Here is a 22,897-nt window from a genome sequence, read left to right as displayed (position 1 = left end):
CTTAAGTCCATGATTCACAAGTGAGCTGCTTCCTGTTGCATTGAATGGAAGGGCGTGTTGGTAATGGGACGTTGAAAGCAGGCTGAATGACTTTCTCAGAGACACCAGGTCAAGTAAGTGGAAGGTCGTCGCTGCCGCCGAAACCCTTGGCATTCCGCGCATGCCTTGCCGGACCTCTAGATGCCATTCTGAGAGATCCCGTGCATGCCGTCGCAGTTGATCCTATATAACCTCGTCAGCGCCAGTTTTGCCCAACAATTCCACCACAGATCGCGGAGTTCATCCTTCGTATCTCATTCAAGGGGCCCGCGCCGAGGGTTCTGCAAGCTTCCTATCGCACAGCTTCCTCGACCTAGGTACGAGGGCCGGGTTCGACTCCCGGGGGCTCCATCAAGGTTCTTGTTTTTGGTCTTGATGGCAAGGGAGGATGTGGTGACAGCATAAGCTTAATGGAATGTATTCACTACCTCCGTCACATCCCTGAACCAAACCGAACGCCTGGGTGTGCTCCAGGAAAGTCAAACATATGAAAGAGCTGGGGGTATCTCATAAGCCATGTATCGTAAAACCATTAAATATCCTCGCACCGATTCTCATACTTCCCAGCTTGAGCTGACAAGATCGAGCATGTCACTCGCATAGCTCACCTCGAGCCAAGCGTATCCTCACTTGCGTTCCTGCTCCGGTACATCTCAATAGCAGCCTTCTTGTTCATGATCCGACTGTCCCTCTCCTGCCGGCGTTTGATCGCAAGCTGCGGGCTCCATACACCCGAAAATAAATCCTCGCATTCATCCTCATCCTGCGAATCGAATTCAATATCTTCCAGATTCTTCGCTGTGCCCCTCTTCACGCCACTGGGACTGGGACTTCGTGTTCGTGCAGGGCTGCGTGAGGAGTTCCTGCTCCGGTTCTTTGCATAGATGCCGGCACCACCACCTCCTCCTCCGCCACGCCCCAATCCATCGAGGCTTCTCAACTGATCTGGCGGCAACGGCAATAGCTCTTCAATATCGTCGTCCTCATCCCAATTCTCCCACCCAACACCAACCCGCACCCTCTTCGTCTCCAAAATATACTTCCCGACTTTATATCTCTGACCCTCCTCACTCGCCGCCACATACTTCCACCCGACACAAACCCCACAGATCGCACAGCTCACATTGCTCACCATATGCTGCCCCGTCACCAGATTTCTAGGCACGGCCTTCTCCTGGTATGTGTTTGGTAAGTTCGCCGTGGATGTGTAGATATGCGAGGGTGTTCCCTGGACGAGGTAGGCGCGGCCGTGCCGCCCAACGAAGCCCTTGGAGATGATTTGGGAGGAGAGGCAGAGGTCTGTGGAGCATTTTGCGCAGTGGATGCGGGAGGTGTGGCCGGAGAGGAATTTGGAGTCCGGAGACGGTGGACTTATTGCGAAGTTGGTGACGAGAGCGGCGGGAACGGGCGTTGGAGAGCGATGGAACGGGTTGTTGCTGCTGCTGGCGTGGATGCTATTGTTGGTCAGGGTTGAGGCGGTCGAGGATGTGGAGAAGGTGCTGTCGTTGCTGTCTGTGCTGGATTGGCGCGATTTGCGGCGGAAGGGGGCGGTTGCGTGGAGGTATTGTGGGAAGGGAGATGGGATTGAGTCGGAGTGTCGGCGGAGGAAGGACATGGTTGTCGTCGCGTGCTTCGCGTGATGTTCGTTGACGATCGGGTGCGAAGTGGGGATGCCGAGGCGATTACGCTATCGGTTCCATATAGTGTACGGCGACGTCTATAGCGACGGGAAGATGTCGTGGGCCAGCCACGGTGGGACGTGCAAAGGGTCGGAAGTGCAGGATGCAGTGACGAGATGGGATGATCGCAGCTGAAGTTCCGTCGATGACAATGCGGGCCCCCCTCTCAGCCGTTATAGACGAGGGTCACGCGCGCGGTGCTCGGTCAGATCGCGAATCTGGAGCGGGGAAATAGATGATCAATCACGTGCTCCTACACGCGCCCGACCGGCACAGTGCAGTGCTGGGATACACATGTGGGTAGGTAAGACTGGCACAGATGCGGCGTTTGGGAGGGTGCTCGAGTATTTGTCGAGAGTATTGCTACAGACTACCTACGAAGAAATCACCAACGCTTGCGCTGCCAATGTGAACCGAACGTCCTCGACCATCACAGCCGTGTGCCCTGTACAGTGCCATCGAATCTTGCCTCATATATCGCATCATAATCGACCGTGTCTTGCCCGGAATATCGATACTTTGTCCTCGTAGAACAGAATCTCTCGCAGCCTGAATGTGACCTTCTCAGAAGACACGCCTTCATCTTCGGTTTCCTCCCCATGACTGAACTCCAGGTCAAGTTGACTGGCATCGTCTGCCTCCTCGATTGTATCGTCATTGTCGTCGCTATCGAGCTCAGGGGACGGATTGACCACCATCAGTCGTTGCGGGCTAGCACCGCGTTGTGCCGGGCATTCCAGAACCTCGTAGCATGAATTGTGAACCCCTAAGTAGCAAAGCTCGAGTTCTGGTCTAAGAGACACGATGTCCGAGACTTGTAATGCTGTCTCACGCGAAACCGGCTCCCGCTGAGCAAAGTTCGAGGTATGAGCAATATGGAGAGCTCGGAGAGTCTTGAGCTGCGGCAGACGTTGCAAGAAGTAATGCCAGTCCTTGTAGTCGATACTCAAAGAAAGCTCGCGCAGCTTTATCCTTCCACTTGTCAGGCAGCCAAGAATCTCGCGGTTGAGCACCCATTTACGCCAGCTTGTGCCTCGCTCCTCTTCTTTGCGAGAGTCGCTGTCAATCAAAAGCTTTCGCAGGCTGTTGCGATGCCGTCGAATCGCGCCCTTGTAGATGGTGTCAACACTGACCGTAGACCTTGAGAGACCGCTATCCTGCAGGAAGAGCCATTCAAGGCTATCGGGTGCAAGACCATCTTTTATGAACGCTATCAGGGCTTGGGATACCGTATCGGTGTGCAGCCGAGTAATCTTCAGTCTGTACTCCTCTCGGGGGATGTTGCTCGAGGGCGTGGTGTTGCGAGGAGTCAACACGCCGCCAAGACTTGTGGACAGCGTCCTCGACACGGACGATGACGATCGTGGTCGAGAGGCAGGTGCGAATTTCCGTCGAAGCTCTTTCCAAAACTGTTCATGATTCCGACAGCCTAGAAGTGTGATTGATGTCAGACGTGTCCAGTCTATTCCACGAGATAATGCAGACACCGACAAGAATACTCTTTCGAGGTCCAGTGAGTCAAGCTGCATTTTCTTGGGTGGTATCGCGTCTTTCTCAGAGTCACCCTGCGTCTTGGAGCTGGAAATGCTGGCGAAGGTATCCGTCCTCCTGTTCTTGCGCTTTGACACATGTATACTCGGCGTTTCCACTATGGTCGAGTCGTCCAGATGTTGCTCGGCCAGAGAACGACCAATCTCGTCGACGTCGGCTTGATCTGCGTCTTCGACGGCGCTCTTGGATCCCTGATTGGCTGGTAGCTGCAGATCCAGCAGTGACACATTCGAAGCTGTTGCTTCGGCAGGAGGTTCATCCTCGGCCATGGTAGCAGGCGCGGGCTCGGCGAATCTGTGGACCAGTATTCCCAGAATTCCTCCCCTGTGCCGTGGGTTATGCCCATCCAACATGAGTTGGGGAGGCATTACGCGACGTTCCTCGGCAGGCATCGTCCAGGACTCATGTTGTGCATGCTCGGCTACGCCGACACGAAGCTCGCGAAGTACGTGTAAAGAGTTCTCGATCAATACGCTCATTTCCTCGATGTAGGATACTTCATCGATGTCGAGAACGGTCAAACTCCTCAGAGGTGGGAGTATTGAGAATGTCGGAAATTCGACGCGAGGGTATGGCGGGACTTGGAACAGCGCAGAAGCTGTCCCTGCGAGAATAGCAGGAATGTTGGGCGGCTGTTGCTGACCAGGGCCTGCGGGCGGTGGTGGCGAAGCAAGAGGACTGCCTTCTGTGTTTTCATGCCATCTTACCCAGACTTTCTCCAGACGCGACCCTTCGCCATCACTTCGAGTCCCCAGGGAAGCTAGCGCCAACCAGACATCTCGCAGGACGCCTGTAGGCATATCCCAAATGAATGTCTCGAGATTTCGCATCCTGCCTATCGCCAAAGCGACGAGTGTACCCAGCATTTTGCCTCCTTCTTTGGTGATGAGATATTCACTGACCCATTCAGCGGGTCCATTGCCGAGACTGAACTTCTTGGTATATTGACCAAAGTGATTGCCTCGCCGGATTCTTCGCGGATCTCGCTTCGCCTTGTCGGGCTCTCTATGTGGATGTGAGGGCTCTCCGAAGACATCGTTGGCCATGACAAGAGTAGCTAGCCCGTAGGTCAGCGCATCTACGCCGACTCTGGTCTCGACGTTAGAGTTGACTTCTGGCCATACGATGTCGAATCGTGAGTAGATGTGTGGAATGACCAGGTTGTGTAAGGTCGAGTGTGTAAGAGCCAGCGCAGTCAGGTCATTGGTATGTGTGACTTCTTTCAAGATGCTCTGGAGGATGTCTTCGGGAAGGTCGAGCAGTTTGAGAGGCCCATCTCGGGCAGCCAGAGCAGCCATGTCGGCGGCTTTCGTATCGACCTGCGGAGAGAGGGCTGGCGATGAGTGCTCGGTGATTGCGCTATTGACTGCCTTTGGTCTGCTATCAGGCTCGGGTTGAGCGTCGCTCTCGTCGGCCTGCGCCATGATAACGTAGGGCGTCAGTTGGGCGCTGTGCTACCCAAGGCGTTTGGCTGTGCTTGCTTCCAGCAGGTTCGGGAATACAAAGCCGCATCAAGAAGGCCCAGAGCGCTGGCTCCGAGCCGTCAAATATGTGCAGATCAGGTCATCAGATCTTCCCCTCCATGTGAGAATGAAAGGAGGACTGCACAGCTGCCTTGTCGCTGAAGCGGCTGGAAAGTGAAGTCGAGTCGAGGTGGTTGGCGGAGAGCGATCCGCCCCGTCACGCCGTCACCCAGCACGACGGGCCTTAACGCCAGTAACGCCTAGCGTTTTCTCTGCGGGGCAGTCAGTCGCGTAATTTGGCGCCCCGCTTTGCCTGGAAGAGGCGCGTTTCATTTTCTTTCTTGGGTGGGGAAGGCAACTTCGACCGGTCAGTGCTGCAAAGGCAGTTACAGCACATTTGTCCACATACTGAGGTACTCACCTTGTATGAGAGTCAACTAATCTTCCAGCGGCCAACATACTGCAGACAGATGTACGCACCATCATCTTGACGCTCGCTATGGACGCTCTACCTCCAGAGGTCATCCTCGTCATCTTCAAGAACTTGGACTTCAAGGAGGTCGCTGCCTTACGACTCTCGAGCCGTCGATGCGCCGAGCTTGGAGCAGAGTTCTTGATAACCAAAGTCTGCTTCCATGCTGCGAAGGACTCTCTCGAGCGACTGTCGTTCCTGCTCAGCAAGTTCTCCAAGACCATCGACACTGTTGTTTATGAAGGAAATACGTACGCCGAGCGAACTCTTGAGCAGTATAAGGATCACTTCTTGGAGCATCACCATGCTGATTCCGCCGTAAGTATTACGTAGCCAGACACGATGATCCAGACTGACGGAGACTTGCAGCCTGTAAAGCCCGCAGATGACGCCCCTGCACGAGACCAGCGTCTGTACAAGCGAAATAAAGCCAAGTACGACGCCGCTGTTCTCAACGACTACAACAACTTCCAGAAAGCCTACAGAGGCCAGCAAGCCGTTCTGACGAGTGCTACGTACGCAAACGCGCTGTCGTGCCTACGACGTCTGCCGAAGTTGCGACACCTCACGCTCACTACCGGTACCCGATGCATTCATTCGATGTCTCGTCGTTACCAGAAGGCCTTTCCGATGACCTGCACCATGCCGACTGGACTGTGCTCCAAGCCCACGATCACTCAGCTACGTCGACTGCTTATTCCCAATGGCCCATTGCTGGGCTTGCAGTCTCTTACTGTGCATAATCTCAGCCCCAACTTCTTTCGCAATATGTCCATCAAGACTCATGTTCTAAATGTCTTCAAGAGCCTACAAACCATCCGCTTGACACTACGCATGGAGGAGTCTCAGCGCGAGGACCTGCAAATCCACGGAGTCGGGCCCCACGCTGCCTACAAGACGATTACTCAGGGCTACCTTCACGAGGCTCTGGCTGCTGCCCAGGGTGCAACCAGTATTCTCATCAACTTCGACGACCTGGGTTACTACGGTCCCGCCACCACTATCACAGCCATCATTGGCAACACCGTCTGGCCCAAACTGGTACGCCTCGATCTAGACTGTATCAAGTTCACCCAGAAGCAATTCCTTGACACTCTGAAGAGACAGCCAAAGCTGTCTGCTGTTTTTCTTGGCTTCGCCTTCCTCCTGGATTCCGACTGGCCAACTCTACTGAAGAAGCTGAAGAATTGTGGCCGCAACAAGTCATTGGCGCTTGACATGTTTGAAACCATGGGTCTATTGGAGGACAGCGACAATTGCTACCCTGTCAGCCAAATCGATGCCGGTGCTTATGCAGATGAGCGGATGGAGATCATCCTCAGTAACGTCATCAACGATTTTGTAACTACAGGTAAGTTCTCAAACACTTCACGTACGATCGACTGACTCTGGAAGCAGAAATCTGGGACGACGACGATGAAGAGTTCTGCCCGATCAATTCTTTCGACTGGCAAGAACCCGACGAGTTGTACCACCTCTATGGCGGTCCTGAATCTGATTTCGATTACGAGGACGACATCGACAGCGACTCCGACGGTTCCGAGTCCGAAGCGACTCCTGATCTGCCGGATCTGGAGCCGATGGACATTGATGACGGTGCCCCGGTGAAGCAGGAGGAAGATGCCAACGAGACTGGCATACCAGAACTTGTGCCGATGCAGATCGACTAGGGCGGCTTCTAGCGGCGCTTCACGATGTTCACAGACGACTGCATCGATTCCGGAGAGCTGCAACACAGACACCGATGACCATACGTTGTGTTTTGCATGACGTTCGAATCACTAAGAACATGATACCAAGGATATTGTACGATACCCAGCATAGCGAGAAGGAGTAATACCACGGCACACGGCAGATCTGCATGAAGCATCACAAGGGCGTTTGGGTGTTCACTAGTCCACAATGCAAGGAACTGCAGTAGTTACTGAGCGGCATACTAGCTTGAGATGGCGTGAAAAGGTGTATCTCGAGGCGTTACCAGTCCGCATTGTATGGCTAGTATTCGAGATCAAGACTCATTCCTTCAGATACTGCTAGCACGCAGAACAAATTCCAGCTCTTTTGTGGAAAATTTGATTGCATTCTCTTCTGTGTGACAAGTGCTTCAATGATGCCCACCGAACGCCGACGCTTGCCACCGTCGCAGGTAACCTAATGCTTTCTAACAACACAAATCCCAAACGTGTATCGCTCTCACTCTTTGCGCCGTTGGCCTGTCTTGATCCTCGCCCATCGGATCTCACAAGCTCTGTGATGGCACGGGCTGGTAGCTCTGCCTCTCGTATGCCGCCGGCTGCTGCTGTTGATGCTGAGGCTCAAGAGGCCACTGCTGCTGTGGCTGCGGCTGCGGCATCATCTGTGCCTGATGCATTTGCGGACTCGCTTGTGGGACTTGGTGATACTGTCCCTGCTGCTGTTGCTGATAATATGTTTGCGGCTGCTGCTGGTCGAACTTCATCACCTCCGCTTGCTGCTGCAGACTCGCCACGCTAGCAGCCTCACTGCTCCCCTTACCCTGCCAGCTGGCCCTCGTCGCATGAACGGGTCTCCATCGCGGCTTTTCAGGATCAACTTCCTTGAGGCCAGCAAACTCCTCACCATGCGCAGTAACAGGCACATTCCCACTCAGATTCCGCCACTCCCCACCCATCCCGGCCCCCTCAAACGCCATCCTTTGCACCTGCAGTTTATCGTCCATGACCCACCTCACCCGTCTATAGTCGCCCCAGCGCATCTTCCTCTGCAGGAACCCAATGCAGGTTTCGAGGATCAGGTAGATGAAGATGATCAGCGCGCCCACGGCGAAAATGATCGATATGCCGAGGACGGAGAACGAGACGGTCCCGTCCGCCGACCTGACCATCTGGCTGCCACACATTGCTTTGCTGATCACATCCGTAGAGCCGGGACGCTGGAGGTAGGTACCCTCGGGCAGGAAGTCTGGTCCAGTAGCATACTCAACAATACTCCGCTGCAACCTCGCCAACCCAACATCGAACCAACTATTGACCTCCACCTGCCACTGGTTCGGCTTGATCTCCAGCTGCGCGCGCTCACTCACATACTCCGTCGCGCGGAGTGCCGAGGCGCCGCGGCCGGAGATGCCGTGGTGGATGCTCAACGCCCTCGAATTGAGTGCGATGCGGGACGCGACGAGTTGCTGGACGTCGTTGAGGTTGAGCTTCGGGTCGTAGATTGAGGTCCAGGCTGTGGCGTAGTCTGTTAGGGGTGTGCATTGATCTTTGTTGTCGGCGGGGTTGGAGTTGGGGTGGCAGTATTGGTATTGGTCTGTGCAGGCCATGATGTTGACCCAGTTGTCTGAGGTGTAGTAGGTGCCGTCGATGGAGGCGGTGCTGCCAGCGTCGAATTTGGTTGTGGCGGCGAACATAGGGTCGGTGTTGGGTTTGTAGAACTGGATGCTGTTGGGCGCGAGGAAGATAAGGGAGATGTCTGCGTCTGTGCGGGCGAGTTCGTCGATCGGGTTCCAGCCTGCGCTGGACCCGGGGGAGGCGGTGATGGATTCCAACTCGTAGCCCCAGCCGTCGAGGAGGGCGTGGGCGTTGTAGAAGTAGGTCGTGTTGAGGCCGAGTGCACCGATGCCGCCGTAGTGGTACTCGATGATGCGGTCGCCGTCGAGACCCAGCCGTCAGTGCCGTCGGAGGTGCGGTTGGTCATGAAGCCTGTCTGGGAGATGGGTGCGCAGGTGGATACTTTGCGGAAGCCGACGCGGCCGGAGGTGGGCATGTTGATGCCGAGGTCTTTGTGTGTGTCGAGTAGGCCAGTGTCGAGTTGGTAGACGAGATTGTTCAGGCACATGGACTTGTCGAAGGGGCAGGAGGCGTTGGTGACGGCTTTGTAGGTCAGCGCGGGTTTTTCATACGTGGAGCATTGCATGACGTTGAGCTTGTCGTTGCCTTGATAGCATTGTCGGGAGTAGGCGGAGGCGATGAGTGTGTCGTTGAGGTCTTTTGAGACCATGGCTTTTGTGCGGATGGGTAAGGAGGAGCTATTGTCGTAGGCGAAGAAGCCGCAATTGTCGGAGGTGATCAGTCTTTCTGACCCGGAGGACTTCGCGACGAGCGAGGAGAGGATGGAGCCTGCTGTCAGCGCGCAGCTGAAGACGATCGCGAAGAGGGCGAGCGGCAGTGCTCTGACGAAGGAGTGACCAGTTGATTTGCGCCAGAAGAAGGCGGACTCGAAGAACGCTCGCATGGCTTCTGTTGGGGAAGCAGTGTTCCTGAAGATGAGTTGGTGCTGGTGATGCTGTCCATCTCGAGGTCGTTCGGAGGCAGAGCTCTGGTGAATGACAAAGCATAGTATCCTCCATAGACAGGCGCCGACGACTGTGATGAAGAAAGCAAGGAATGCCGTGAAGATCGGCGCAGTCTTCGAGGAGAGGGTGAGGGTGCTGCCGAGAATTGGTCCCCTCGACCAGTCCACCCACGGACCGGTGTAGATATCGACTTTGGCCAAGGTAGACATGATGAAAGAAATGAATGAACTGTGATGCTGTCAATTGGAGTGGCCAAAGCGATGTGAAGTGTCGACGTCGTCTCCTTCATATAGCAGCGTCTACCATCTGCCATCACTGTCAATGCTTTGAAATTTGACCAGCATCCAGACTCCAGCAAAGCCTTACCATACAACGCCAGTGTAGCAGTATAGTAGCAAACGGCACATTTTCATATCGAACCATACCATATCGGGGTTGTGATAACACGAAGAGCTCCATGGCAGAATGTATGGCATTGTCACCTTGCACCAATCGCAGCCTGCATGAGATCTTGTCAAGTCGAAATGTTGCCTTGCAGCCACAAGTCTTGTCTTGATGGACTTCTGAGACGGCCATCCAAGAATAGGGTCTGGCGCCTCGTATTCATGCATGCCCTGCCAAGATTTCGCTTACCTGGTTCCGGCATGCCAACGCGGCGGAAACACTGGGGGATCCCGGGACGGGCAGAGCGAACAATTGACTTGTTCAGAGCTTCTAGAAATCATATGTGGCTTGTCAGCGATGAATGCGGGTCGTTATATGTCGGAGATAGCGTCTGTGAGTAACCCTGTGGCGTTCTGATGTTGGCCTTCTGGCTGTCACGGGGGGGAATTGGACCAAAATCATCCGGCTCGCGACCTCATCTGAATGCCTGCGTCTCCACCGAGACGGTCAAGTCTGAAGCTGAAGCATTGCGCTGCTGAGCTGCAAGGCACAATTTAAGGCCATGCTCTACTCAAGTACTGTAGTGCATGTGATGTACCCGAGATTGATGGAACGGAAAGGGCAGCAAAGCAGGAGAAGCTGAAATCAACCTAGAAATCGGTGCCCGGAGGGAATTTTGGGGTAGCTTGTGCCAAGCCGAATTGCACAAGAAGCATTCCGGCGAAACACGACTCGGATACTGTACCTTCTGCGATCACGTGGAAAGCAACACTGAGCTTGATCCCTTGATATAGCACGATAACGCCTGAACCGGCCTTCTTTAGGTGCTTTTCGAGGTGCTACTGGGTGTTGAGTGCCTATAGGCCCTCGAAGTAATTCTGAGCTGCGAGCAATGTATATCCAGGAACCTTGAGGCCAGGTTATTCCTGTGTGCTTACAGCCTTTCCCCCTCGTCAAGTCAATAAGCGCCTGCGGCTTTGCAATCGCATGGGGCGTAGAGACCGCTCTCAAACCATATCAGTGACAGCCCGCTTCGTAGCAAACTTCCGCGGCTCAGGAACTCCACGAAGCGCCTCAGGATCCTGCAGAAGCTGGGGTCTTTCTCTCGAAGCTCTGCTTCCTCCTCTGAGAGAAGTGCCATCAGCCAGTCAAGGGTTGTCTGCGTCATCTTGCCGCGGAGGGTGCATCTCTTTCAGTGTAGCTGACTTGTTCTCTCGCTGTGGTCCAAAGTCATTGAGCTTGAGGCCCTTAGCGCGGAGGATGTTGAAAATCTGCGGATCTTGACACGAGTGGCAAGCAACCCATAGGCGAATATCGCCACAATGATCAAGTCCCGCAACATCGGCGCCTTGTTCGAGGAGACTTTCGACCCAACTAGTTCGGTTTTTGAGTACAGCGAATGCGTAGAGCTCGTTTCCCACCCAAACCTGCCGTGACTTGGGGAATCGCGTTTCCCATGACCTCATCTCGTCTGCCGTATCGGTCCTACGCATACTTGACATACATTGCCCTAGAATGAGGAGCAATCCTCGAAGATCGACACTGCTGTCATTTGTGACTGCTGGGACGCACCATATTCGCGTGTTGGGGACCTGAAAGTCGAATCCATAGTCTAGCAGATTTAGGACTGTGTCCATGTCGCCATTTCGACGCGGCAAAGCGTCTCAAGCGTGACGCATCATAGTCAGCCGCTCCTCGTCACTCTTCGTAGAAGGTCCATGCGCACGTTGTGACCTGATAGCCACTGCATTACTGACCTGGGCCACGAAGATCAAGGGCCGTCGACCAGCCGTATCCGGCGCACTGGAAGAGCAGAAGTAGAGTACGAGTTCCAGGACGTCGTTTCGCTTGAGTTAGACTGCCCATATGACAGGCGATCTTGACCTCTCGGTTATTGACTGATTAACTCAGAAGTCATTTGGCCAGCACTTCTCCTTCGGCCACTGGTCGTTGTGGGTGCTGGCATGCTGCCTGGCGTGAGGGTCAGCGATTGCGGCAAAAGGAAAGTGATGAACTTCAAGTTATGGAGGAATAGAATGGCCTGGAATACAGGGAGAGCTATTGCTTCGACCTACTCGAGAATCTTCTTGTTGTCACGGGCGAGCTCTTTACGGCAGAAAGCACATATCGACATTTCCTTCTTCGCCTTGACTGGCGTGCCGTTGGGGTTGACTGGCACACGCGTTCCAGCAGCCTCCGCCTTCTTGTGCTCCCTGTGGACGCGGTCTTTCTTGCTGATGGGCATCGTGGGCGCTGTTGATCACGGATCCTTTAGTTCTGGGATGGTTGCTGGATGTTGAGGTTGGTGTCACGAGAGAAGATGGTCTTTAGATCTACGAAGGTCGCCGGGTCAATTTTCATCAGTGGAGACTGAGGCCTCTTGTTGATTGGCGGACTTGCCAGGGCCACGATAGGCATGCCATGGTTAGAAACTAGGCACAGAGCCCCTAAAGCCATCCCTGGACTTGACTCAATACAATGCTATGAAAACAGGGACTCGCTACAACGCTCATCAAGAAAATGCTGACATAAAAGATACAGTCCTGACGCACAGAACCTCATCGTTGACAGTGTCCAGCCTCCAAAAACAGCGGCCTTCTCCTTACGGTCGGTTTCCAAGACTGCTAGTCCGACCACCAACAGGCAAAGGAAGCATACTCATGCGCTTTCCACGTCCACTAGACAGCACACTTCCCGGTCTCGTGATAGTCCTCCGCGACAGCGGACTGCTTCCCGGCTCCGAAATAAGCTGATCCTGTTCCTCGTCGAGTATGTCGCTTCTGTTTTCTTGCTCAACTTCGAGCTCCGGAAGTGACGGCTCATCCAGCTCCAGGCGAGCATTAATAGAACTCATTCGCGGTACTAGCGACTGTCGCGGACTTCGACTGAGTGCAGAGGGTGATCGTGGTGTTGGGATATGGCTCGCCGATAGTTTACGTCCGCCTGTCATCGCCATAGCCGATGGAGAGCGGATCGTGCCTGGGTTATGGGTAGATACACTTCTGCTGCGCGCATATGGTGGTGGATCGAGCAAGCCGCCAGGTAATCCGTTGGTAGGAGAGCCTACACGCTCTGCGAATGACATATACTGCGGGTCTCTTCGTGCTGTGATCGGTACTGGTGACGACGAAGACTCTCGCCCAAGTGGACTCCGCAGTGGGAGAGCTGTGGCTGACGATATTGACCGTGGTGTGTACGCTTTTCGATATGGACTCGGGCTGGTGACCGATCGGTATGTTGGTGCAATCGTAGTTCCCGTCGTCTCATTCATCTTCACGGTTGAGCTCCATCGAGGCTTACCCACAAGAGGTGTCGGATCCGGTCGTTGGGGCGCATTCTTGGGGGGTATGTACAGACCTTGTTTGTAGATCGATGGCGGTCCAGGCGCCGGGGAAACGCCTCGCCGTTGGTATTGGGCGACTGATGAGTGTGCGGATGATGGGGTCGTTGGTCTTCTGCCCTGTGGAAGTAGTGATGATCTTCGATTGCTTAATGGCGGCGGTCTCGTTGAGGAGACTGCTCTAGGCTTGCTGTACCCGTTGAGTCCGTATCGAGGAGTCTGCTTGCCGGAAGTATGGCTGGCGAAGTCTATTGATGATGCGGGAGATGTGCCTGGCGTGCCTGCCATGGTGACACTCGAGAATGACCGATCTGCAGATACTATGCTGGAGATGCTTTCTCTGAGGTGAGAATTATGCTTCGAGGTGACTGGTTCAAGGAGTTGACCGAGGTCTTCCATCGCATCGGTGAGCTCCCTCATCCTCGAGGACAGATCTTTGTGCAGACGAAGGATTTCGCCATTCACTGTCAAGCGGTCCTTGAGGCCCTTCTGAATGATACCCAGAACTCTCTCGATGGCTGGGATGTAGTGCATCTTCTTCGCCTCAAAGCTTTCAACGCGTTTCGCGAGTGCTGCTGGGTTGGTCCGCTGGAAGCCTTCTCCTACAGCTTCCTGAACTTTGACAACACTTCGTTCAACAGACTCGCACATCTTCTGTGCTTGTCGAGCGGCATTGCGAAAGACGATGACCCAGCGATCTTCGCTGAGCTCCTTGCGAAGATTGTCTGCCTCTTTCTGCAAATCTACCCAGTTCTTCTCCAACCGCTCCTTCTTTTCATCTAGCTCTTTGCAAGCATTGGGGAAGATTTTCTCTGCTCTGGTCTGGAACTGCGCAGTCCGCATAGGCAAGAAATCCAAGGAGGCTCTGAGCGGCTGCATTCTCGCAAACAGTGACAACAGCATCGAGTCGTCCTGGCCCTGCTCGATGATCGGGGATGCTAGCGGTGAGCCTTCGAGGGTATGTCCCAAGTTGAAAGCGCCGTTCGAGGACTGTTTACCCTTGGGCTCATCGACCAAGTTCTCAAGCTCGTTGATGTCGACGTTCTGCTGGTGGTCTGTCTGAGGGTCGGTCTTGTGTGCTGTGTGTCGCTTTTCTTCCATCAAAAACACCAGTTGACTCAACGCATCGAGCTCAGCACCAACTTCTGCCAGTACTGTCGACCACAATTCTTCCCACTCCATAGCGAGCTCGACCTGCTTCTTGACCTTCTTGACTGTCTTGCGCACGCGCTCCCAGCCGTCCAGAACGTGTTCCATTGTTTCCACCACAGACTGTAGTTCATCGGCCTTTATGTCGGCGATGTCTTTCCGCGTCTGCAGCTCTTCGATAGAGAGTATGTAGACGTTGACCAGGTCGGAGAACTTGGTGATGGTCTTCTCTGTCTCGGTCAGACCATCGCGTCCGGCCGCCGCAGCCCATTCCACATCTTCGTCGGCATCGAGGTTCTCAAGAACCTTGAGCGCCTTCTTCGTCCACACTTGTATTTGCTCAGCAGCAGCATTGAGTGTCTTGACGGCCTTCCTAGCAGACGACAGCGACTTGATGCTTGCTGCGAGGGTTTCGGCAGAGGGCAAGTTCATAGACGAGAGGTTTGCGATTTGTGTACTGAATGGCGCTCGAGAGAAGGAGTAGATCGAGTTGCTCCTCGACAGGGCCTCGGGGATGACGAAGGAGCCCGCATCGCTGTTTGGTCCCGAGGAGGCAGAGCCGGAGTCGCGACTAACATGGAACTCGCGTGTAGGCGTTGGAACCAGAAGTTGATGCAGGTCGAACTCGCTCTGCATCTCCGCCATGGCGGTTGGCTGTAACTAGGCGCAGCCAAACGTGCCCGTCGCGGCGGGTTCGGAATGTTTGGTACTTTGCGCCAGCGTTGAAGTCATACGGAATGATGCGACACGCCTTCTTTTGGTGTAGTTGATTCGCGTCGGGATTTGAGAGAATGCGTAGACGGGTCGTCAGATAGTAGTGTTGTGTCGTTGTTCAATGCAACGCGAGCTGTTGGCAGTGCGGAGGATGTTCGTCTAAGGATAATAAGATGGCCCCGTGACTTCAGGCTTAGGCCATCGGAAATGAATACCGCAAGTCAGCGAAAGGAGATTGGATGTACTTTAGAGCGTCGAGGACTGAAGTCTCTCTCATCGAATGAGTTCACGTCTGTTCGACGGAGCCTCGAAATTGAACGCGTTTTGAGTTGTTGCGGGCTGGCGGAGGTGGCTGTTGACATTGGTCGCCCGAAGAGGATTCCTCCATCATCGTGCAGCACAGATGGGCCCGCCCAAAAACAAGAACTTGAACATCTACAAGGATCTCACTTCTTCTCTGAGCACCACTGTTTCCCAACGTGGTGCACGTTCCGCGTGGGATATCATCGTATCTAGGGTATCAAAGGGCGGTCCAAGACGCCTGCTGGTAATTATACAAATACAATATCTGCAAGTCGGCCTCGGACGCAATAATGTATTTGTGCCCCTGGACTGAGCATACTTTCTGGCTGATGCATGAAGTGCATGTGTACACATGGTGCAACCTGTCATCCAGCCGAGTCCACGTTCCTGCATCCGTGGAGGCCCTCGTGGTCCTGGGCCATGATGGTGCAACTCCAGCACTCGGGAAGGCACCTCGTGGAAGTGCAATAATGTTTGCTTGCAAAACTTTCTTGGTGGAATTGCGAATCCGGCCTTTTGCCTCTCAAATGACCTCCTCCCGCTCCCAGCCAGTACTTCGAATATGCTCGATACCTTTGCCGGGATGAGGCTTTGTTGGGTCCTTATACTCGCTGACGAATGGATTCGGATCTGTCTTCTGCTCAAGATTGCCCAAGGTATGATGGATCTCCCGATGCTTCGCCTCATCAGCGCGAACATAGTACAAGAGGTCCTTCATCGTGCGGTGGCCCTCAGGCATGTTCCAGTACTTGACGGCGATCTCGGGAGCTCGAGATTGTCCCACTCCGGCAGCAGCCCCTTCTCCACGTCTTCGATCGCAAGAGTGTATGTGTGAGTAGCCTCCTCTTCGAGATATCCGACGAAGCGGTGGCAGATCCTTGGCGCGATCAGGTAGGCCAGAAAGAAGCCATTCGAGAAGACGCCTTGGGCTCCGAGGATCATCAGCTTCATGAAGCGGCCGGGCTCTGCCATTTTGAGGAATGTCAAGAGATGCATCCGCTCGTTATAGGCGTCCTCCAGTAGCGTCTCAATCCATCCATTGTCTCGCTTCTGTCATCGCTGTCAGTGTGGAGTACTCGCTTCGGAAGAGTTTGCTTACCAGTCGCCGTAGGGAGTGGAAGTGACGGATCATCGCTCCAGCCATGCCAGGCACGCCAGCAACGGTCTCCAGAAATATGAACCGGGTCAGCCACTTGCGCTCGTTCATGACATATGGCTTGTTTGGGTCATGTCGGTAGCCTGTAGCGAGATCTGTGCCCCATCTCAGGATTCGGACCATGTTGTATGCCGTCCAGTCTGACCACGTCCTCGGCTCTCGATGAGCAACTACAATGCCCTTGAGCTGTTCTTCGGTGACCCCTTCGTGAGGCCATGCCGGTGGCGTGAGCTTGATGTGTGGTGCATTCTTTGGTGGTGGAAAGTACTCGAGCTGGCTCTTGCGGGAGGTTGAGAACTGTCGAGAAGTGTTTGCGGCTATGGGTTTGAGTAGGGCATGGCTAGTACGGAGTCCCAAGCTTGTTGCGCCTGGTCTGCATGCGGCCCTCGAGATGTTGGTTGTGATGGTGGATGAGAATACTGCTCGTGATGGATTCATAGCAGTACAGTTAGTACGAGGTAAGGATATGTTGTCTTCAGCCAGTAAGGTATCGATGTTATGGTTGTTTGTGATTTGGGTGCGGCAGTCAATCACGAGCGAAGCATGTAGCAAGGCATTTTATACAAAGCAAGCACGCCGCGGAGTCCAAGCGTCAAGATTTACTCGTAAGGCCAGTGCAGTCACGGTTTCACTCGACTCACCGTGTGTCATGCGCGTGGCTGAGATTATTTTGGGAGTATACAATCGGGAAGAGCAGGGATTAAGGTCCATCTTAACGGCCGCTTCGCTACACCTGGGCCGCATCCAATCACACCTCGGGGGTTACACCTGTGACTTTGTCAGCGGAGACCTGGAAGCATTCCCAATGCTCCGTTCCGCTCTAGAATACGACATCATGCCGCTGCGAGCATTCGCTTCTCCACGGCTTTCGCTGACCATCACTGACTGTCGCGGCTACTCAATCTATGTCTACGCGTGCTTGCCCGAAGGAAAGGGCTCCAGTCGCCGTCGTGGGAGGAAATACCTCATTGTCGCTAGGCGCCTGAGGCTTGCAATTTGGTAAGCGGAAAATATCGGCTTCGCTGGGTAGCCTTGCACATACAAATTTCGGGAATAATCGCTTTCAGTACGAGGCTGAGCAAGTTTTTCCTGCTCATGTGAGTTGCTCATGAAACATGTTCGCTGGTCGTTGCCATTTGTGTCGTGTCGATGACCGCTTCTCTGGCAACGGCATTATTCCCTTACTGAGACCGCAATCCGCGGAGCCCAAAAGGTGGTCTGATGAATGCTCCTTGGAGTATCATAGCCAAGTCATGCACGCTGACTATACAGATTCGACCTTGCCAGATAGAGAATCCACTGCCTGTTACGGTGTGTGCATCACTTGCATCACTGCTCCATGGACAGTAGTGTACCTTACGACCGAAATTCGGATTCGCCGTCCTTCGTCGCTATATCCTTGGTCTCGACTTTGACCACATGAGAAGCCTTGGACCCCTCGTTGAGATCCTTCTTGAATTTCTCGAGACCTGCCTTGTCGCCTTGAGCCTCGCCTTCAACCTAGCATTGTGAGAAACTCGAAACATTCGGAGGTCGACGACCGTACCTTGCCGTCGTTGGTGTTGCGCACCCAGCCCTGGTCAGGAGTCAGTACTACTCAGTGTTGAGTAGCGGGCGAAGACAGTGTTGATGCGGTCGGACCGAGCGATTGTGCAGCAAGGTACATGTTGCTGTGAGCGTGCCGTGTTGCTTGTGGGCGTCAGACACTCATGTCATGTGTCACTTACAGTGAGGCCGTAGTCCGAGGCTTTGGTCTGGGTAAAGTCTCTAATCGGACTTCGTCAGCCGTTGCACTGGACTGTGAAGTAGTTACCAAACCTGAAGAACACGCCCTGAACCTTCCCGTGGACGAGAAAAGATATTCTTTGAGACATGATCGCCTGGATCAGGGATGGCACTCGCACTTCCGCAAGCCAGACAATGCGTATCGAGCAATAGTAATATCGGCGTGTGGTACTCCAGTCGCAGATGGGTACCACTGAGTCCGCAAGACTATGCGCGTCGCCTTGACGATTCAACGATATGTCAAAAAGCCTATGACCTCACATGCAGGGCACCGCTTCCCCACGCGCATGGATAAGCTTTCGGAGATGGCGGGCGCGTTTTGGCCGCGGCTTCATCTGGCGAACGTGTCAAGACATCAACATCAACACATCAGTGTTCAGCATGACCACGTCGTGACTGTCGTGGGTCGGGCCTGCAACATCGGGGCACGGGGTTGACGAAAAGGAGTCGCTGGCGTCGTCTCATTGAGAAGTATGTAGCAATATGTGTAGAACAAGGTGCTGTCAGATAGCAAAAGAGTTCGCGAGCGACATGCCCCTTTTCACTCTCCGAAAAGTAGATCCAATTTCCAACCCACCAAACTGCAACGGTCTCAACAACCACCGACACCTACAAAATTCTACATTCTACCGCGTAGGACTGTGTACATTCTCTGTCGATATATCCGCATGCCCTTGACTGTACACAAACACTGTGCGGGCACAATATATAATCGCTGTTGATCAGCGCCATACACCAACGTCCCACCACGATGCCTGGAGAGCTAGAACTGGCAACGACGGTGTCACAGACCTCTGCCTCGACTTCACCCAGCCTCCTACCCACACCGACCGCCTCATGCTTCTCGGAGAACAGATCAGTATCAGGTGTATCATCAATATCCAGCCAGTCAAATGAGTCAAATTCCAGAAGGTCCGTGTCAGGTTCAGGGTCCACAGCAAGAAGACGAGGATATGTCCGACCACAGGGCGTCAACTTCGCCCCCTCCGCACAGCAACGAGAAAGCGTGATGAGCTTGGGCAGTATAGCGCATCTACAGTACTACTTCGCACGGACTGGTCTGCTCGATGGGAAAGGCGGACAATTGGCGAAAAAGAAGAAGAACGGCGAGTATGACATACCCAAGAACGACTTCTCGGACTCCCCGATCGACGAGGAGGCCCAGATGATGTGGGAGGCAATGCAGGAAGACGGCGACGACATCATGCTCCCGCCCACTGTCTCGACATACAGCCACCGACCGCAAGACTTCACTCCATTACCCGACCAGAAGTCGCTGAAACGCGAATTGGTCGAAGCGCTGGAAAACGCCCTACAAGCAATCGAATCCTGCGAGAAGACAGCCTACGACCCAGACGAGGCCCCAACACAAGGCTTCTACGAAATTCAAGGCCTGCACATCCTCGACACGACTACACTAGCCATAAAAGCAGCACGAGACTACTATACCCAACATCCCAACCCGCAACGACTTAACGCCATTAGATCACCCTCAGAACTTCGGAAAGAGCTATACAACGTCCTCGAAGTCCTGCGACAAAGCGCATCACGGAAATTCGAAGGGGGCTTCTCCGAAGTCGAGCGGTTACAGGTCCTGGTGTGGGTGAGCGAAGTCGGCGCCATGATCGACAAAGAAGCAAAACTGGAAGAGAAGGAAAAGAAGGAGCGGAAAGACTGGGATTGGATGGACGACCGCAAGTGGCTTGGCATCGATGAGGGCGTGCGAGATATGGCGTTTTTGCAGTTCCTCTTCAGGAAAGCCAAGTCATTACCCAGATCCGAGTCTCTGGCGTCAGGCTCAGACTTCTTCCGACAGCTCTCCGACGGCCGCGACCTCGCCGCAATGCACAACATTGCAGTCAAGGAATCGAAACGGCAATTCCACCTCATCGAGCACTGGCACAACGACATCGCGAAACCATACCGTCGAGCCGACAATCTCCGGTACTGGGTCAAAGCGGCTGAGCTGCGATGGGAAACGAAACTCAAGTTCGACATCATGGGCCTCGCCAACCTGAAAGACGATGACAGCGTGTGGACCGGCTTCGAGAACGCAGTGCGGTCCTGGGCGCAGATCGTGCGAGCGGAGCTCTCGAAAGACTGGAGTGGTGAGGAGGAGCGGAAGTTGCACGCCCGAGCGAAGAGTTTGGCATTGGCGAGTCCGATAGGCAGCCCTTCGAAGATGCACGTAGCGAAGATGAGTCGCGAGAAGGCGCTGAGCGACGCCAACAACCGCGACAATGGAAGTCCGTTGGGCAGGAGTCCGAACAACAGCTCTGCGGAGCTCAGTGTTGGTCTCGGGCTGGGGGAGCCAGGCGAGGCTATACCAGAGGTGCCTCCGCTTCCTGCAGAGCACCTTGCGGTATGAATATCGGAGCGAGCGGGATAGCAACCTCAAGGCTGTCTTGAATTGCCTACTGCCCGGTCGCTGGGAGCAAGAAGAACATCATCTTCATGGCATTGAACACCAGCATCATCTCGCGTCCGGCACGACTTCAACATTGTCTGGGTCTTTGGTCCTCCTCAGCAGAGTCCCCAGTATATCTTGATTCGTTACTACAGCCGTGGCACAAGAGGGACGTGTGCCTTTTGATACCTTAGCAGTCATACCACTTTAGCGAAGCATCAGTCTTTGGAGTTAGAGCTCATATTGTCGAGAGCACATACGTACCTTTGGTATAATGTCATTACTCTATCAGTGTATGATGCATTTTCATTGTAAGTCCGACCACTTGGAGCCTCGAATACAGGACAGCCCGAACGTGAATAGCTATCGAATGGCCTTCATGCAATCCTTATGTCGAGATATGTCTGCACCGACAAGCATGCTCCCGCATCGGATAGAACCTTGTGCTACCTCCCGCCGACGCGTCTCCGTCGCTGAATGATCAGCAAGGCATGCTTCATCGTGCTGCTCTCGTCCTTTCCCCTCGCCCTCGGAGTTCGGATGCTTCTCGCCCAGGGATCAGCCTCAATTGAGCCCAGCAGCTGGTTATGTAGGTGGCGCATTGGCTTCGGGCGGTGACCGCACAACAGCTAGCCAGTCAGCGGTGCAGTTGGCCTCTCTCCACTCGCAGCCAGTGCAGCCTGAGCTCGCTGGTCTCTACTCAGTCATCCAATCCACAGTCGGGTCGAAGAGGCGCCGGAAAAAGTGCTCCTCCACGTCGAAGACCACCTCGCCTGTGCAGCCGTCCTCTCGTTGAAAATTGTACTCATGATGAACATCGTACTGGACCAGATCCGTAATACTGTCGACCAGCAAATAGGCAGATTTGTATGGTCGTTTGAGAACCAGAGGGTTCTGTACTCGCAGTATTCGTCGCCAGAGTTGCCAGAGCTCTTCCGGGGACGGTTTGGCACGACTGAGCCATGTTAGGAGTTCATCATCGTCGTCGTCGTAGGCGTTTATGCAGGAAACGATAGCACAGTCGCCTTCGCACAAAAGTACTCGACCGATTGCCCAAGGAAGGAGATTGGCGCACTCGTTTCGCAAGTTCCAGTTATACCCGCGTGTGCGGTCCATCATTGTGAAGAGGGAAAGATATGCTCCGGGACTGATTTTGACGTCCGAGAAATAGTCGCGAACAACCGACCACACCTCACTTTCAGACCCAGTATGATCCTGCATGACGTCCTCTTGGCGACCATTCGCAGGTACAAGTTGCTGTTGCAGGGAGAACCGGACTCCGTGATATGTTCCAGTCAGCGTCTGCGTGCCTGAAGAGAAACTCACAGCTCGAGCAGACGTCTCCAGAGCGTCATCGATGGGTGGTACAAGCCAGAAATCCACCGTAACCCTGATGCCATCAGGTCCGTTGAGCAAGTCGCGCAGCCAACGTCGCCACCCAGGCACTGCCTTAGCTACTGCACGGCTCAAATCCGGCGAAGCATCCCGTATCTGGCTGAGAAATCCGGATTTTGTGTCCGAGAAGTTCTCCATGTTGCCGCCATCCTCGACGTGGATCGATCTGAGGTTCGGAAACTTGCGTAGAGCTTTGCTCATGAGTAAGAATGGCGCACCCAGCACATCATAACACATCTGGAGGGATTGTATGCCGTCCACGCGACTAATACCTAGGGCGAACGCTGCCACATCACACTCACAATCAAATAAGATCGTCGCGCAAGCCATGAGTACCTGATGTATGACCTGAGTCTGAGACTTGCATAGGAACAGTAGAGCTAGGCGTGAGCTGCCAATTTGCACCTTGTGCTCGGCTACGTTGTGGGGATTGTCCGCGGACCACGGCCGCAAGACGATTTCATCGAAGTATTGATGATAGATGTTGTTCAGGATCTCTTGTGGGAGGTCTAGAAGGTGGCGTCTGGCATGAAGAAAAGGGAGTCGACGACGAATTTGCGCTGCAAGTGCGGACAAAAAATCCATCTTGCTTATCGGGACGATGAGATTGATCGGTTGGCAGGGTATGAAGATATTTCGAAGCTGTCAAGAGATCGAGGTAGTTGTGAGAAGATATTCAAGCTCGATTTGACGCCTTTCTCGGTCTTCGGTAGCGGCTTGCCCTTTTCCTTTCCCTCTCGAACGTGCGTCACACCACGAGGATCAGCGGTGACGTGCCCTAAACATC

At 54.1% G+C, this 22,897-nt stretch overlaps 11 protein-coding genes across 11 annotated transcripts; 2 read left to right on the top strand and 9 right to left on the bottom strand.

Annotated features, from left to right (window-relative positions):
• Positions 1-643: 643 nt before the first annotated feature.
• Positions 644-1,654, bottom strand: AB675_5106 (yippee-like protein; the record flags this gene model as incomplete). Its single annotated transcript, XM_018145292.1, has 1 exon — positions 644-1,654. The coding sequence occupies one exon, from the start codon at positions 1,652-1,654 to the stop codon at positions 644-646; it is 1,011 nt and encodes a 336-aa protein (XP_017999397.1).
• Positions 1,655-2,200: 546 nt separating this feature from the next.
• On the bottom strand, positions 2,201-4,693 carry AB675_5105 (uncharacterized protein; the record flags this gene model as incomplete). The annotated part of the gene is made up of 1 exon (XM_018145291.1): positions 2,201-4,693. One exon carries the CDS (start codon positions 4,691-4,693, stop codon positions 2,201-2,203), a length of 2,493 nt encoding a protein of 830 aa, XP_017999301.1.
• A 538-nt stretch (positions 4,694-5,231) lies between these two features.
• Positions 5,232-6,874, top strand: AB675_5104 (uncharacterized protein; the record flags this gene model as incomplete). The annotated part of the gene is made up of 3 exons (XM_018145290.1): positions 5,232-5,522; positions 5,574-6,555; positions 6,603-6,874. The coding sequence occupies 3 exons, from the start codon at positions 5,232-5,234 to the stop codon at positions 6,872-6,874; spliced, it is 1,545 nt and encodes a 514-aa protein (XP_017999187.1).
• An 840-nt stretch (positions 6,875-7,714) lies between these two features.
• On the bottom strand, positions 7,715-9,686 carry AB675_5103 (uncharacterized protein; the record flags this gene model as incomplete). Its single annotated transcript, XM_018145289.1, has 3 exons — positions 7,715-7,761; positions 7,803-8,817; positions 8,844-9,686. 3 exons carry the CDS (start codon positions 9,684-9,686, stop codon positions 7,715-7,717), a joined length of 1,905 nt encoding a protein of 634 aa, XP_017999459.1.
• A 1,323-nt stretch (positions 9,687-11,009) lies between these two features.
• AB675_5102 (uncharacterized protein) lies at positions 11,010-11,498 on the bottom strand (the record flags this gene model as incomplete). Its single annotated transcript, XM_018145288.1, has 1 exon — positions 11,010-11,498. One exon carries the CDS (start codon positions 11,496-11,498, stop codon positions 11,010-11,012), a length of 489 nt encoding a protein of 162 aa, XP_017999401.1.
• Positions 11,499-11,768: 270 nt separating this feature from the next.
• On the bottom strand, positions 11,769-12,106 carry AB675_5101 (uncharacterized protein; the record flags this gene model as incomplete). Its single annotated transcript, XM_018145287.1, has 2 exons — positions 11,769-11,832; positions 11,937-12,106. 2 exons carry the CDS (start codon positions 12,104-12,106, stop codon positions 11,769-11,771), a joined length of 234 nt encoding a protein of 77 aa, XP_017999302.1.
• A 357-nt stretch (positions 12,107-12,463) lies between these two features.
• AB675_5100 (uncharacterized protein) lies at positions 12,464-14,995 on the bottom strand (the record flags this gene model as incomplete). Its single annotated transcript, XM_018145286.1, has 1 exon — positions 12,464-14,995. The coding sequence occupies one exon, from the start codon at positions 14,993-14,995 to the stop codon at positions 12,464-12,466; it is 2,532 nt and encodes an 843-aa protein (XP_017999246.1).
• An 895-nt stretch (positions 14,996-15,890) lies between these two features.
• Positions 15,891-16,961, bottom strand: AB675_5099 (Alternative oxidase, mitochondrial; the record flags this gene model as incomplete). Its single annotated transcript, XM_018145283.1, has 3 exons — positions 15,891-16,127; positions 16,175-16,417; positions 16,467-16,961. The coding sequence occupies 3 exons, from the start codon at positions 16,959-16,961 to the stop codon at positions 15,891-15,893; spliced, it is 975 nt and encodes a 324-aa protein (XP_017999311.1).
• Positions 16,962-17,879: 918 nt separating this feature from the next.
• On the bottom strand, positions 17,880-18,397 carry AB675_5098 (Acylphosphatase; the record flags this gene model as incomplete). Its single annotated transcript, XM_018145282.1, has 4 exons — positions 17,880-18,023; positions 18,070-18,099; positions 18,251-18,290; positions 18,342-18,397. 4 exons carry the CDS (start codon positions 18,395-18,397, stop codon positions 17,880-17,882), a joined length of 270 nt encoding a protein of 89 aa, XP_017999192.1.
• A 662-nt stretch (positions 18,398-19,059) lies between these two features.
• AB675_5097 (uncharacterized protein) lies at positions 19,060-20,676 on the top strand (the record flags this gene model as incomplete). Its single annotated transcript, XM_018145281.1, has 1 exon — positions 19,060-20,676. One exon carries the CDS (start codon positions 19,060-19,062, stop codon positions 20,674-20,676), a length of 1,617 nt encoding a protein of 538 aa, XP_017999278.1.
• A 735-nt stretch (positions 20,677-21,411) lies between these two features.
• On the bottom strand, positions 21,412-22,440 carry AB675_5096 (uncharacterized protein; the record flags this gene model as incomplete). The annotated part of the gene is made up of 1 exon (XM_018145280.1): positions 21,412-22,440. The coding sequence occupies one exon, from the start codon at positions 22,438-22,440 to the stop codon at positions 21,412-21,414; it is 1,029 nt and encodes a 342-aa protein (XP_017999434.1).
• Between the last annotated feature and the right edge of the window lie 457 nt (positions 22,441-22,897).

The sequence above is a fragment of the Cyphellophora attinorum genome, assembly GCF_001299255.1.
Source record: "Cyphellophora attinorum strain CBS 131958 chromosome Unknown Contig15, whole genome shotgun sequence".
Classification (NCBI taxonomy): domain Eukaryota; kingdom Fungi; phylum Ascomycota; class Eurotiomycetes; order Chaetothyriales; family Cyphellophoraceae; genus Cyphellophora; species Cyphellophora attinorum.
Note: the sequence above shows the minus strand (reverse complement) of the source record. Positions and strands in the feature narration are given on the sequence as shown.